This window comes from Haliaeetus albicilla, chromosome 24 (assembly GCF_947461875.1).
Source record: "Haliaeetus albicilla chromosome 24, bHalAlb1.1, whole genome shotgun sequence".
Taxonomy (NCBI): domain Eukaryota; kingdom Metazoa; phylum Chordata; class Aves; order Accipitriformes; family Accipitridae; genus Haliaeetus; species Haliaeetus albicilla.
The window spans coordinates 8,804,069-8,817,704 of NC_091506.1; the positions used below are offsets into that span (position 1 = coordinate 8,804,069).

Sequence of the window (13,636 nt, forward strand, 5' to 3'; positions counted from 1 at the left end):
ACCAACCAACATGCAAAGCTTTCGCCCTGTTACTCAGTCACTGCCTAACAAAATGGCATCTTGGCCAGAAAATCCCATGGGTTTTCCTCACACGTGTTCGAAGCAGAGCACTCCCACAGCTCATTGCCTAATTCCCGACTGCTGCTTCTGCGAGACGTCTCTTTTCCCTGAGCCCTTCCTAACCGTACATGCTACACGTTGGCTTTAAACGTCACAAACACTACAGGTGGTAAAGAACAGAATAGACTCCAGGAAGCTCGTTTTCCTCTCTGAAGGCACCTGCGCTTTCTTGGTAATGCGGTAAGCTGATGAAACGCCAGGAGGCCAGTCTATAGGGAATACATGAGCGCTATACGTGGCACATTGAATCCGATTTTGCTGCATACCACCATATGGAAGAGAATCTCAGCGGCATCAAACGTTTACCTAAACTCCATTAATGTCTTCTCCAAGCCAATATTTATAGCATACACACCAGTAGCTGCTGTCAGAGTGTGTATAAATGTTAAACTGAACTGTTAAAGAAACATAATGACAGATGTAGAGATGCTGAAGAGTGCAATCTATTCTAATTTATGATAATTTATTTCCATCATCTGGAGCCCTATTCAGAAGAGAAAGCTGAATGCATCCCAAAGCGCATCACGGGGTGGAGTCTAAAAATCCCCAGAAAAAAAATATCTCTTTTAAACCAAGCAAGAGTACTCTTGTCCTAACACCCAGGACATGCTTAGCAATCTGTCTGTGCAGAAGTAATACGGATGTGGGGTACTCGAGCCCTGCCTCCCAGCAGCCCAGTGACACACAGGTTTTATTGCAAGTTGGGAATAGCTGGGAACTGTTTGTCCCACGAGAGATGTTTGATCATTGCTGAGTCACTACTTTTGGGGGACTAAGCTGAGCAAAAAACATTTATTAGCTCTGTCAGAGCCTCATCCCATGAGAGATGTTTGATCATTGCTGAGTCACTACTTCTGGGGGACTAAGCTGCACAAAAACCATTCATTAGCTCTGTCAGAGCCTCTTCAGCTGCATTAACAACCAATGCTGCACCCATGGGTGGCCAGTGCTAATGAGCACATAAATAAAAAGATGGAAAACTATTTTTAAAAGCTATGCCACGGTGAGCTATATGGCAGAAAGAGCTTTTCTATTTAATTCCTCAGCAAGGCAAGCTGTGCTGGATCGGTTCTGCCATGAGACCCGAGCCCCGTCTCAGTCTCCTGTTGCTGTCATTCTGCTGCAAAACCATGATGAAGGGGATGAAAAAAAGGGGGAAAAAAAAAAAAAAAAAAAAGGCAGTGACAGCACTTGGTCCTCGCAGTGGGGAGTGCTGCCAGGCCGTGGAAGACCGCAGGGAAGGAGCTCACTTTCACGGCATCGTCCCTCCCCGGGAAGCACCGTAACGGGGGCTTTCTGCCGCATGGCACACCCAGCGTCCCCCGCATATGTCGGCCCGCCGCGAAGCCAGCTCCTGCTGCCTGCCAGGGCCTCGCAATCTGGACAGGCACAGATTTTGTGCTGGAACGGGCGCCCTCTCCGCAGAGCCGCCTGCCACGAGCGACAGGCTGCAACGGCAGCAGCGGGAGCGCGCACAGCCCACGGAGCCAACGCAGCAAAACAAGGAGGCTTATGATTCTCTCCTAAGTGGACCGTGCTGCCTCTGTGCAGCTCTGAAAAACTCCACGTTTGACCGAAAAAAGGGCTAGGCACACAATACAAGCAGAGACTACAACACCAACACGCACGCACTGTCTTAAAAGTCAGATGAAAATCTTCCACCAACACCATTTTCTGCATTTTGGACTCGCTCATCTTTTTCCAAAAACGCTGTCGTCTCCCAAAAGATGTTGGCTCTTCTTTGCAAGTCCCAGTGCTAAGGGCTTGCAGTATCTCCCCCGGGACCACTACTGCTGTGCCTCCAAGGAGTTTGGGTTGGCCCCTGGTGCTGCCCCTGCTCTGTAAATCAGGCTCCACAGCCGGACCGCACCGCCCCGACGCGCAGGAGGGTCACGCTCGGCACGATCCATCACCGACTCCTCCGGGAGGAGCGAGCCTGGGGCATCGCAGCAGGGTGCGGAGAGGAGAAGGAGAATACAACCCGATCACTGTTTCTTTACAGAAATATTTTGTGCTGAAATATTGTAGTTTCTGGCACAAATATTTCTTCATTCATGATCTCACCAGAATTCCAGTTGCCAGTGCACACTTAGATTAAAAATTATTTTTCCCCCAAGGAAATGAAATTCCTGTTCCCAAATCAGTTCTACCAATGACTCTTTTTGATGCAGCAATGACAGATGCTTCCCTGACATCTAGGTACAGCCCAAACCACAAAGGACAAATACTCCAGAGGCTCCTCAGTCACCTGCCGCAGGCTATAACACTTGAGGAAACTCACTCTAATACCTTTTCTTGCCAGCAAAATACCACACGCTCCCAGCTCGCTTCCTTCCTCCCATCACCATCGAAGCCCAGCCACCAACAGCGCAGGGGAAATGACGTGTAACCACATCTTTATTTGAAGACTTTTCCACACGTTTAGAAATTGGCGGCGGTGGGGCTGTTTGGCTATGTGCCGCTCGGTACCCACGTCTTACATGGCTGCGTAGAAAGCCAGCAGCCTGCCAAATGCTCTCAAACTGGGCACTTGACTGGGACTAATCAAGAGATGTGCCCAGCCAACGCCATACAGTGTTGCTTCTGCTCTCTGACTGAGGGATCAAACTTTATTAATTATCCCACTTGAAACTGATTCTGTTCTGCAATAAAATCTCAGCTCCTGGCCTCAACCCTCTCCATGACTAATTCCATCAAGGAAACTCTTCTTGCAGCACCATTCACAGAAGTAGATTAAAAACGGGGACAGAATATGTTCAGAAAGAAGCTCTATTGAGCCATACTCCCGAATAATCTCCCTGTCCACATGCCTTTGGCCACCAGTTGGAAAAGTCCGTTTGCGATGCACTCGGTACTTGGCAGCATGCAGCTTTTGCACTTTTATCCGTACTCAAATGCATCTGCGTGCAAGATTAGAACAAAACGCTGCTATGACACAACGGCAGGCACCATGTGCATCAGCTCACTGAGATCAAAGGCACACAGCAGCAGAGAATTTAATTAAAATGTTAAAATTAAACAGGAAGGCATCCATTGTTTAATTTTTTGGCAGGCGTGTTCTTTCAAACCAGGACCTAATTCCACTCCAGCACGCTGACTGCCCTTGGAGATGGCAATCAGGAGAGCTCTGCCGGATTTATCAGCTGCTGGATTTGGCGGTAGGGGAATCCCACACTTGCTTTGGTTTTCAAGCACGGTCTCTAAAAAAGCACTTGGAGAAACTGCTCAACTCCAAAGGATAATTATTGCAATATACGTATTCTGCAGCACTAAGCCAATTTCCAGTATCAAACCTAATCCCATTGGGCTGAGCACGACATACACCCACGGGCACCATTCCCTCTTACAGTCCCAACAGGGAGCTGTGACCTTGCCATGTTCAACTGCTCCCAGCCACCACTCTCTCCATAGGAAGGTTTTTTTTAAATAGGGTAAAAAACTGATGCAGAGCAGTTGGTTTTTTGTGTGCAACACAGCCTTTGTGTGAGGAGTAGCAGGGGTAAGCAACTATGCGGTTTTAAACTGACACACAGATGGGGGACGTGTCTTGTTTTGTTTTGCTTCGAGCATACCTCCAGCACACAGCCAGGGAGAAGATTATTCTGAAAACAGTTCAAGCAAGGCTCCAGTTTGCTTGTTAAATAACTGTAAGATATTTCCTGGCATCCTGGGGCATTTTGACGTGGATGCTGAAAGCAGCCATAGGCCATAATATGGCCCACATCAAGGAGGCTGAACCAAGAAGCCAGTTGTCTTCTTGGTTTTTGGGAACCCGGCAAGGAAGTTCTTGCTACTTCTGTAGTATTATTTGGTGTGCCACAGAGGCTTTTCACATAATATTAGGAAGATCAGCAAGTGCAGTGTCAAACACCGGGCCCCAATACAAGCACCTGACATGCAAGTGCCAAAGGATACGAGCTGAGGCTTATCACTTCAAGCCAAAGATACCTTGGATTTGCATCACCTGAGAAACAACACAGGCGGGCAGAGCGTTAACATCAGGAAAAGTGAAGATTGACGACAGGCACAATAAACTTCTTTTTGAAATTGCAAGAGCTACTGAAGAGCTGTTACTATAAATTATTTCCTGATGTATCAATGATCTTGCTGATGTTAGGCAGCATTTCTTTCCGAGATCTTCTGGGCAGAATTTCACCCTCAATACTTCAGGTTCCTGAGCACTTCTAGTGAATATTCAGTCAGGCTGTTTGCAGCAGGCTCTGATATTTCTCATGGAATGAAGATCAGGTTGACAGGTCGGGAGTTTTGCAAGACAGTCAAATCAGATTTATTTCTGACAGTGGGTCTGGGACAGTACACCTCTCATCTGAAAATGTGTAACACTTTATTGAAATCTTCCTGCTCCATAGTTTTTCTCCTGCTTCCTTAACACAGAGAAACAGGGAACTACCTCCCCGCTGCACATCTCAGTGCCGAGGATGCTTTTGGGGGACTTCTTAGCAAAGAGACATCCCCGATCCCCCAACAAAAGCCCCGTGTAGGGTGTCATGATCTCTGACCACTCTGAAAATGCCCTCGCTAACTTCTGCCTTGCGATGGCACCGCCAAACTGGGGCCAGGACATCTGCACCAGCACGTATCTGGGAACGGGAGCCCTCAGAGCTCCCCCCAAATTTTATCCCAAGCCCCAGGCTGCAGCACTTTCTGCTCACCACAGCATCAGCTCAGCAGCTCCCGCAGGCTCTGCCTCTAACACAGCCTTCTCCCCAGATGCTAAGGCATTTTGGAAAAGGCACAGACAGAACAGCTTGTTCAGAGAAACACATTTATCTATCCATTAGAACATCTCAAAGAAAGGAAAGGTAAGACAATAAAGGGCAATGAGGCACATTACTTCAGCCTTTCCTGGCCGTTTTTCCTGGATCATGCACGTACCCCACTGCTTTAAGGGCCAAAGTTGGCATTAAGCTTCTGAGACCTTTCTGCTTTCCTCTCCATGCCGAGGATCATAACATTGCTTCATGCCACAGATGGCTGCTCATCTGGAAACCCCCTCTCTTGAGGGGCCGTGTCAGTCTAATCCTCTGCTGATCTTTCTCCCCTAGCAGCATTAGGAAAATACTCAACCACAGCAGTAACCGAGCTGTCCGATGCCTGGGACGTGCCAAGTCCGATGCCAAGAGTCTCTGCCTCGACTTCGTTCCCTCTCACTCTAACCGATCTCTGAGCCTGACCGACAGGAGTTCTCACCTCACCATGCATTTCAGCTTAGGTTTGAGCAGTTTGCAAATGCATGCAAATACTATGTGCAAAAATCTTCTGGACTGTCCGCTCAGGGATGTACCTGCATCCGTAGGCTGCTAATGAGGCAACACCTAGTATTCTTTGTTTGTATAAAAGGTTCTTAGAGAATACTTCCTTACTTGACTGAATGCCATTACCAAACCCTTTCAATGCCATAATCTGTATCTACCATTATAACCACTGAAACCCCCATCGGTTTATGTGATTTAAGCATTTCCTCAAGAATGGGGAGCAATATTAGCTTTTCTAACCTAGTGAAGTATTCCGAGTGGGAAAACACTGCTTCCAAAGACAAACCCAGGAAGTCTCTACAATGGCCAGAAAATAAAACTGTGCAAATTAAACAAAGCAAAAAGCTCATCATTTGTCTATATTCAGTATTCTTTTGCTTTTGCCAAAAAGCAAGCAAGCTGTCACCTTAGCAACTATGTCACACTTTGCAGTACATACACCACTGTGAACAAACACCTTAAAAGCAGCACCTCCACACTATGTTCCTTTCCATAATGTTTTTTACGGCACTCTGCAGATCCCCCCTGAGCGTAACAGCCATTAAGACCCTTTGGCCAGTTGCTGGGCTGGAGAGCCAGCCAGACGGCCAAGTGCTGTTTTCCACACTGCACCCCAGGACCATAATACTACTTAACCATTTTTATTCGGTGCCAAAGGAGAAAGCGTGGTGTGAGCACTTTGCCTTCCACCACCAGCCCTGTGCAGAGCCCAGCGTTACCTGCTTTCTGCCTCTCCCCTCCTCCTGCGTCAGGAGGAGGTCCGCTCTCCCGGAGAAAAGGGGAGACTTCAGCCAGCGACCAGGAGGTCTCCTGCCCCTTGGGATCACATCTGGTGCCATGAATCCAGGTTAACTCAGGGACCACAGGATCCGAATGATGAAAGGGTTTTATCACAAGCACCTCCAAGCCTCTCCTCCCCTGACCATGACATTTGAATCCAGAGATGTCAACATGCAGGGCTTTTACCCAGAGCTCCAATTATGCTGATGCTGATTTACAGGAGTGACGGCTGAAACATCTCCCTCAAAAATTGGCAAGGAGACTCTAACCGTGTATGTCTAATGGCAGAAGCCTCTATCTCCATGCATCTTCTTGCTAGTTTGAAAGTCAGATCATTTTTGTTCTTCATTTCATAGAAACCTGGTTTGCATATATAATCAAATTTAGCATTAATGAGTCTCTCCTCATCTTCTATTCCTAATGCTTCCAACAGCCACATTTGGATAACGCCAGCAGATTCTGCCATCAAGAAGGTGGCTTGCCATGAGGAAATTTTACCAGTTTCACCCAGGGACTGCCCATGGAAGCAGTACATAACTCCAAAAATTCCCGCCTCTTGGAGCATTGTATCTCAACTATATTTGCTAATCCTACATAACTCATTTATACCAGATCCCACTCTGGACTGCTTGAGAATCATCAGGATTTAAATGAATTGTTAGGTGACCTTTTAAAATCAACTCTTCCATGATCACAATGTGAGCCTAAGTAGAAAACGGTAGTCACTTTTCAGATGAAAGATATAATTTATTTGCAATGAGGTCAGGCATTGCTGACCTTTCCTCCTTCCCTCCTTGCCTGTAAGAGCATTTGTACCATTTTAACAGCAACTTTTCGATGGGAGAAGATTAGCACGGTTCTCAGTTTCCAACAAGATACGCACACAGATAAACACGCACATGAACAGCATGCAGAACAGGCAGCTCTCTGCAGTCTGCGTAAAACCATGGGATCACAAGACAGATTTTCTGCCCTTTCACTTGTGTTCTGGGTTTTTAGTCTTTAGGGCTTCCATCCTTCTTCTGTTACCCTGTCCTAAAAGCATATGGTTCATCAAAGCCAAAGGTTTCAGAATCACAAGACTCCCAGAAGTTGAGACTTCAAGACCACAAGGTAAAATACCATGTAGGCACTGTTATTGCTTCTGCTGCCTTTATCCCAGTCCCACTGACAGAGTAACATATGGCTTTCACATCTGTCTTCAGTGCGACTACAAAAACTTTTCAGATCTTTCCTGTCGCTCACAACAGACCCTGGTGTCTAATGGCAAAATCCACCTCCCAGTTCTTCCTAGTAAAATAATTTGTTCAACAGAGTTCCCTGCCTGCAGATTACTGATACCCTGGTATGTGTCCAGAAGCTGTAGGTCCAATGACAAAGACCGATAAAGCCTGTTTGCAGGGCTCAGGTCTCTTGGATGCTCACATCCCGCTGTTTGACTGGCAATTTTTGTCTGTACAGAGCTGCAGTGTATTTTGCATGCATTATGCTAAGCTGCCTATAAGAAATCATCCAATTAATGACAGCTTACAGAGAAGCGTTAGTTACATGGTAATTACCTTTCTAATATTAAAATACCATAGAAATGGATTTACATTTTTTGATTAAGTGGCACACATTTTATTGGCCTGACGCTACACATACAAGACCTTTGAGGCAGTAACTGGGACCAGGTTTTCAAGAACAGCTAGGCACCTCCATCCCGAGGGAGACATAAAAAAAATTGACAATACATTTTTCACATGTGTTTGTGTATCTTACACATCAAGATGGATGGACCCAGCACTAAATGCAGCATCTGATCCTGGCATTGCATAAGCAACATCAGCAGGCAGAAAGAAATACTCTTTTTATTAAGGCTTTTATTTCAATATGAGGGCAGAGGACATCAACTTCTCAACTCTTCCAGCCCTGCATCCAAGAGGAGCACTAAGCTTCACCAAGGTTACCCTGCTCCATCACCCAAAGTCTCTGCCCACGCCAGAGTAGACAGCAGCCTTCTGGTTAAGCAAAAACCAAACACACACAAGCAAGCATGACAAAGAGTCTCAAGCAACTATAAAATATCTGAGGCCCATAATACACTATACAGAGCAAACCACTAATCACCCATGCCTCGTGCAAGCATTATCATCTTAATTTTTTTTTCATTTATTTTCAGTATCTCAAGATATCTAGGCTTTTCTAGGACATACTTGAAAGCATGCATCTACTTATGTCCATTCATATGCATGCAAATATAATCCAACAAAAGCGCTCCATGGCCAGATGAGCAATCAGCATTAGGACAAAAGATGAGACTTATTATCAGTCTTTCAAGATTCAGATTCCTTTTGCCTTCCAAATACACATCTGTTTGCAAGGCAAGGGGTGCTAACCCTTTCAGAATCCATACAATCAAAGCAAGCTTGACTCTTGCCAGGCTGGCAACAGCCTGGCCTTTTTCCTGGCCCACCAGTCAAAGGATCACACCGAGAAGGCAAGGAAGCAAAGCAAGGTTAGCTTGGTCCATGTACACACAGATTTTTCAAACCGCCTTGCAATTCTGCCTTGTCCAGTTTCCACCAGAGATGAATGGGGATTTGTCATCCAAATGCCCTGCACTGCTTTGGAAATATTTGGCACATCTCATGAAGATGCTCATGAGCAGTGATGATCTGCAGTCGTGCAAGGCCTGGGAATGTATTTTTTCAGCACAAAGGCAAGAATTAAAACAACTCCTCAGACACACGTGGGTTCATTGAACATCCGAACATCCGCTGCCAAGTTGTCCTATCAAGAAAAGCCCCAGTGTCCACAAGATTTGTCCTGCACCATCTGCCCTGATACAAGCAGCACTGGCTTAGACAGAGCTACTCGCACGGTCTTTGTGCCCAAAATACCCCCTCTGCTGTGCCCATATCGGCTTAGGCAGGGCTGCAAGCTGGCCGAGCAGGGAGCTTGTTGCACGGTATTTTACAACAACAACCTGCAGGTTAGCAGCCAGGCAATCACAGCACCTCCCAACCTGCAAAACAGTGGAGTTTCTGCATCTCTGCTATTTATCAAGGATTACAGGGAAAGGGGTTACGGACAGCACTGCAGCTCCTGTTATTTTACACGGAAACCAGGTAAGTGTCAGGTTGCTTTGGGTCTGCAGGAGGAAAGTTGTTTGTGACAAATCACAGCGAAGAAGCAGCAGAAGTTAATTAAAAACCTCAGCCTAGTGATACAAAGTTTCCATTTTTACAAAAATATTTTTGCAGGTAGCCACCTGCATGAGGTTGTTCATATCCCCATCACACTGCCATGTGCGGAGCCCCCTTTTCACTTCATTTGCTTCTGTAGGGCTCCAGAGAGGCAACGACTGCAAAACAGATAGACCCCAGCTGACAAACTTGCTTGTCTTGCTCACTTTTTGCGGACCCCATTAAAAGCAGTCTAAACATATCCAGAGATTCACAGGACTGAAATTAATCCAGGGAGATGAATGAACATATTTCTTCTCTTTCATCTTTCCTTATTCATTATTGTCAGGTGCGCGCATAGGAGAGTCATTTTTCAAGTGAAGCTGTAAAAGCGTTTGTGACATTGCAACTGGTTGTAGTGCCACAGTAGATTATCATGAGAAATAAGCTTCAGAAAGACACCCTCTTCTCATACAAAGATCTGTGGAGTAACAGCCAGGGGAATAAAGAGGAGCAAGAACAAACAAGGCTTTTAAACAGCTTTTCCCTGCCCCCAGCACATGCTGTGAAGCAAGAGTTGACTCAAAGCTGCAAACGTCCAGGGCCTATCTTGTATAGCTGTGTGCGGTTTTTCCAAGCCCGGATTTGTGACCCACATACTCCAAGTACACAATCTATTACCAAGGTAGAGTTAAAAAAATGCAACTCTTGCTTAATTGCTACAAGTTACTTTTTTTTTTTTTTCCTTCTTTTTCTTAACCTTTCCTGGGCCTGAGCCAATGTTGTCTCTTAAGGGCTTCTGAATGCAGTTTCTTGGCTGAAAATAAAATTACAAAGTACACGGGAAATACAAATGAAAACATGTTACAGTGCTGTGAATATTCAGAAGAATCAGTCTTATCTCAGCATCTTCTCTCTGGGTGTTAGGTGACAGTGAAAGTAGAAGATCGAAGGTCAGATAAAGTCCCTGCTCCTTGAGACATAGGTCCACGTCTGAGCCAGACTACAGGTAAGCTGGAATTTGCACACCTATAGATTGCTTCTGCAACAGTTAGTTTCACACCCAGGAAACCTACAGCCACCTCAGTTCTCTCCAGACTTGCAAATGTTTCCGCTTGTTAATACACAAATTTCAGCAGCACTGTCGTACAAGAGGTTTATTAATAAAGACGTGCTGACCCCCGAGCCACCGTGGGCCTACCCAAATTCCCCAGAAGATGAGAGTGCCAACTCAAGGCTGGACTGCCTGGACCAGCTGAGGACATTTTCGGTCTACACCATCTCCACCCTACCAGCCTTTCGGAGGAACCCCCGTACCTCTGCCATCTGTGCTGCAACACCACAAAGCCTCCCCCCGAGCACGAGAGCCACCCAACGCCCAGAATCGCTGCGTCACCAGCTGGGCTATGAACTTTATTTCTTTGCAGATGCAATCTAGGACTCCAGTGGGAGGTGTTAAGAGGTGCCATGAGTAGCATATCGGCTACAGTACAGAAACAACGGGGCAGAAATGCCAGTTCTCCCCTCCTTAGACTGCAGAAAGGGCTTTCCCCACCTCTGTGTCCTACCTGCTTGCTTTTCACACTAGAAAGCCAAAACTTGGCTTTCTGGGAAATATGCATTAAAAAAAGTGTAAGTTTTCTAAAAGCAGAAGTTAACACCTCCCTTTTAGATGACAAATAACCCAACAGAAGACAACATTAAAATTACTTGCACTTGCTTTCCCAAATCCTGAAACTCTGTAAAACTGGGTGTTATGATTCAGCTGCCACATCACTCACATGACACCGGTCACACCCTCTGACAGGTGATTACTCTAAAGCTCCCAAAAACTCATCAGCATTAACAAGAGCAGGTTTAATAAATTCCACTGTCACCAGCACTTTTTGCATAAAAAAACCTCCACTCGCACATCATTTAACACCTGAAATGAAACAGCTGTAAATCCAGCAATTAGCGGTATAATTTGACTGTTCTGATCAAGCATACTGAGGGCTGCGAGGCTGCCGGGGAATGTGGAAGCGGCTGCAGAATCAACTGGAGCATTTGGTCATTTTTTTGAAGTTTAAAATGATAATTAGGCTGATGAAAAGAATCTGAGGGAGACGGACACTTACTTGAGACTGGAGATGGCAGAGCGAGGTGGATAGCAGTTGGTAGGCATAGTGAGAGGATAAGGAAGATGGGAACAACAAGAGGAAGTGAATAGAGCTGGAATTCAGGTAATCCAAAAAGCCTTTCAAGTATATTAAAAAAAAAAAAAAAAAGTCTTCCACACTCTGAGGTATCACACACTAAAATGTGCTTAATTCTACTTACACATACATGTCAAAAGGGGAAAAAGTAATTTCTCAGACCATCTTAAATGTTAACACACTCTGCACCCTTCTGCCACATTCCCTTATCACCAAGGACTGATACACCTCAGCCACGTCAGAAGAGCTCTGTTTACATACAGCCGCATGTGCATTTATATATATACACCCAGGCAACGTGCAGATAGAGCGGCCAGAAGAGTTCTACATGTGGCTTTCAACCATGACAAAGGCAGCTTTTATATTCGGCTGTTGGAAGAAGTTACAGACCGAGGAAACTGCCAAGAGAAAAGAGTTCCCACTTGTTGTCCCGAGGACGCCAACGCACCGAGGGGAGAACAGCCCGTGCCCCCCCAGCCCGGAGCCCTTCCCGGAGGAGCTCGCTTCCCAACCACCACCACCACCAGACACAACTACACTGGGCAGATAGTCAAAAGACCACGCTCCCAGCAGTGATTTGCCATAGAAATAGCTTTCCTCCCCATTCTTCTGCTCCGCACCGAGCGCCGCAGAGGGGTTGAAGCACCCCCGGACCGGTGTCTGGGGTTCAACCCCTGAACATCCCAATTTCTCCTCGAGGTGGGAGCAGCAGCGCCGGGTGGGTTTGCAGAAGCTCTGGGCAAGGAACACGAGGGACTTTGGCCATTCTCAACGCGCGGGTCACCCTGCCGCGGGGCCACCTCGTCCCAAGCCCATGGCACCGCCACATCCCCATCACCCAGCTCTGCAAGACCTGATGTTTTGAGGTTCCCAGTGGAGAAAAGCTGCTGACCACGGGCAGGGACGGGGTCCGGGGCGAGCAGCTGCCCCCAGCACGCCAAAACAGCCCCTCGCCAACACCCCGCGGCCGGGCTGCGCGCGGTGGGTGCGAACATGTGGCTAAACGCACCCACACGGGGACGTGCCCCCCAAAATACGCGGCTTACATAATTCCCCAGCCAGTCGGCGTTAGGGGAATGTGATTAATCCTCCATGACATGTTCTGAACTTTCCGTTCAGAGAGGCTCTCTCCTCCCGCAGACCTACTGGCGATGAATGTCATTTGACCTGCAGACTTCACTACGAATGAGCATCAGAGCAACAAACAGTGACATTGCTCTGCAAACCAATTATCTGCCTCCTTCCCCGCTCGGCCCAGAGACAAGTTTGCTAAATGCATAATGAGGATTTTTCGGGTTTTTTTCTCTTTTAAAAAAAAAAAAAAAAAAATCGTTTACATCCAACACGGGGGGAGGCACCCACAAACCCAGCCCCCAGCCCACCCCGCCGGCCACATCGCTGTAGGATGAGAGTCCCCAGCCCCTGTGCGTCCCCCCCCACCCGCGTCCCCCGTCCCAGCTCCGGCTCCGGCTCCCACCTGTTCCGCGGGGCGCAGCGCCGTGCGCGCCCTTTAGGGACACCCCAACCCTCCCATCCCCGCGGCCCAAACCTCTACCCGACCCCCCCCCCCGGGGGGGACTCACCCACTCGAGCACCCTGAGGAAGGCCAGCGGCTCCTTCACCACGCGGAAAGTGCCCGCGGAGGCGAGCTGCGGGCAGAGAAGAAGGAGTCAGACCCCCCCGCTCCTGCTCCGCGCTTTCCCCCAACCCGCCTCGCCCGGGTTCCCCCGTACCTGGTCCACCGCCTCCATGTCGCCGCAGCCCCGCGGAGCCGAGCGGTGCGGAGCGGAGCGGTGCGGAGCCGCCCGCCAGCCGGGGATGCGCGGCGCTGCCCCCGCGCACGCCGGGCGGAGCAGCCGGGCGGGGCTCCGCGCTCCCCACCCCGCGGAGCCCGGGCGGCGAGCCGGCCTCCCCCCCTCCGCCTTAGCTCCGCCACTTTTTAAATTAGTATTAAATTTTTTTATTTTATTTTTTTTAAAGGAAGACGTCGGGGAAAGGGGGGGGGGAACCCCCCACACACACAAAAAAACCCCAAACTGCCTCCCCCACTCGCCCGCAAAGAAACTATTAATATTTTTGTGGAGGCAGCTGGGACAGG

The 13,636-nt window shown here is 47.9% G+C and overlaps 1 protein-coding gene across 1 annotated transcript in view; it reads right to left on the reverse strand.

Annotated features, from left to right (window-relative positions):
- SYNPR (synaptoporin) overlaps positions 1-13,351 on the reverse strand; it is a 111,914-nt gene extending 98,563 nt beyond the window's left edge. Inside the window, exons 1-2 of the mRNA XM_069811959.1 lie at positions 13,272-13,351; positions 13,122-13,187 (exon numbers count right to left, since the gene is read on the reverse strand). Coding sequence (XP_069668060.1) covers positions 13,122-13,187; positions 13,272-13,289 — 84 coding nt within the window. The 5' untranslated portion in view covers positions 13,290-13,351. The remainder of the gene's footprint in view (positions 1-13,121; positions 13,188-13,271) is intronic.
- Between the last annotated feature and the right edge of the window lie 285 nt (positions 13,352-13,636).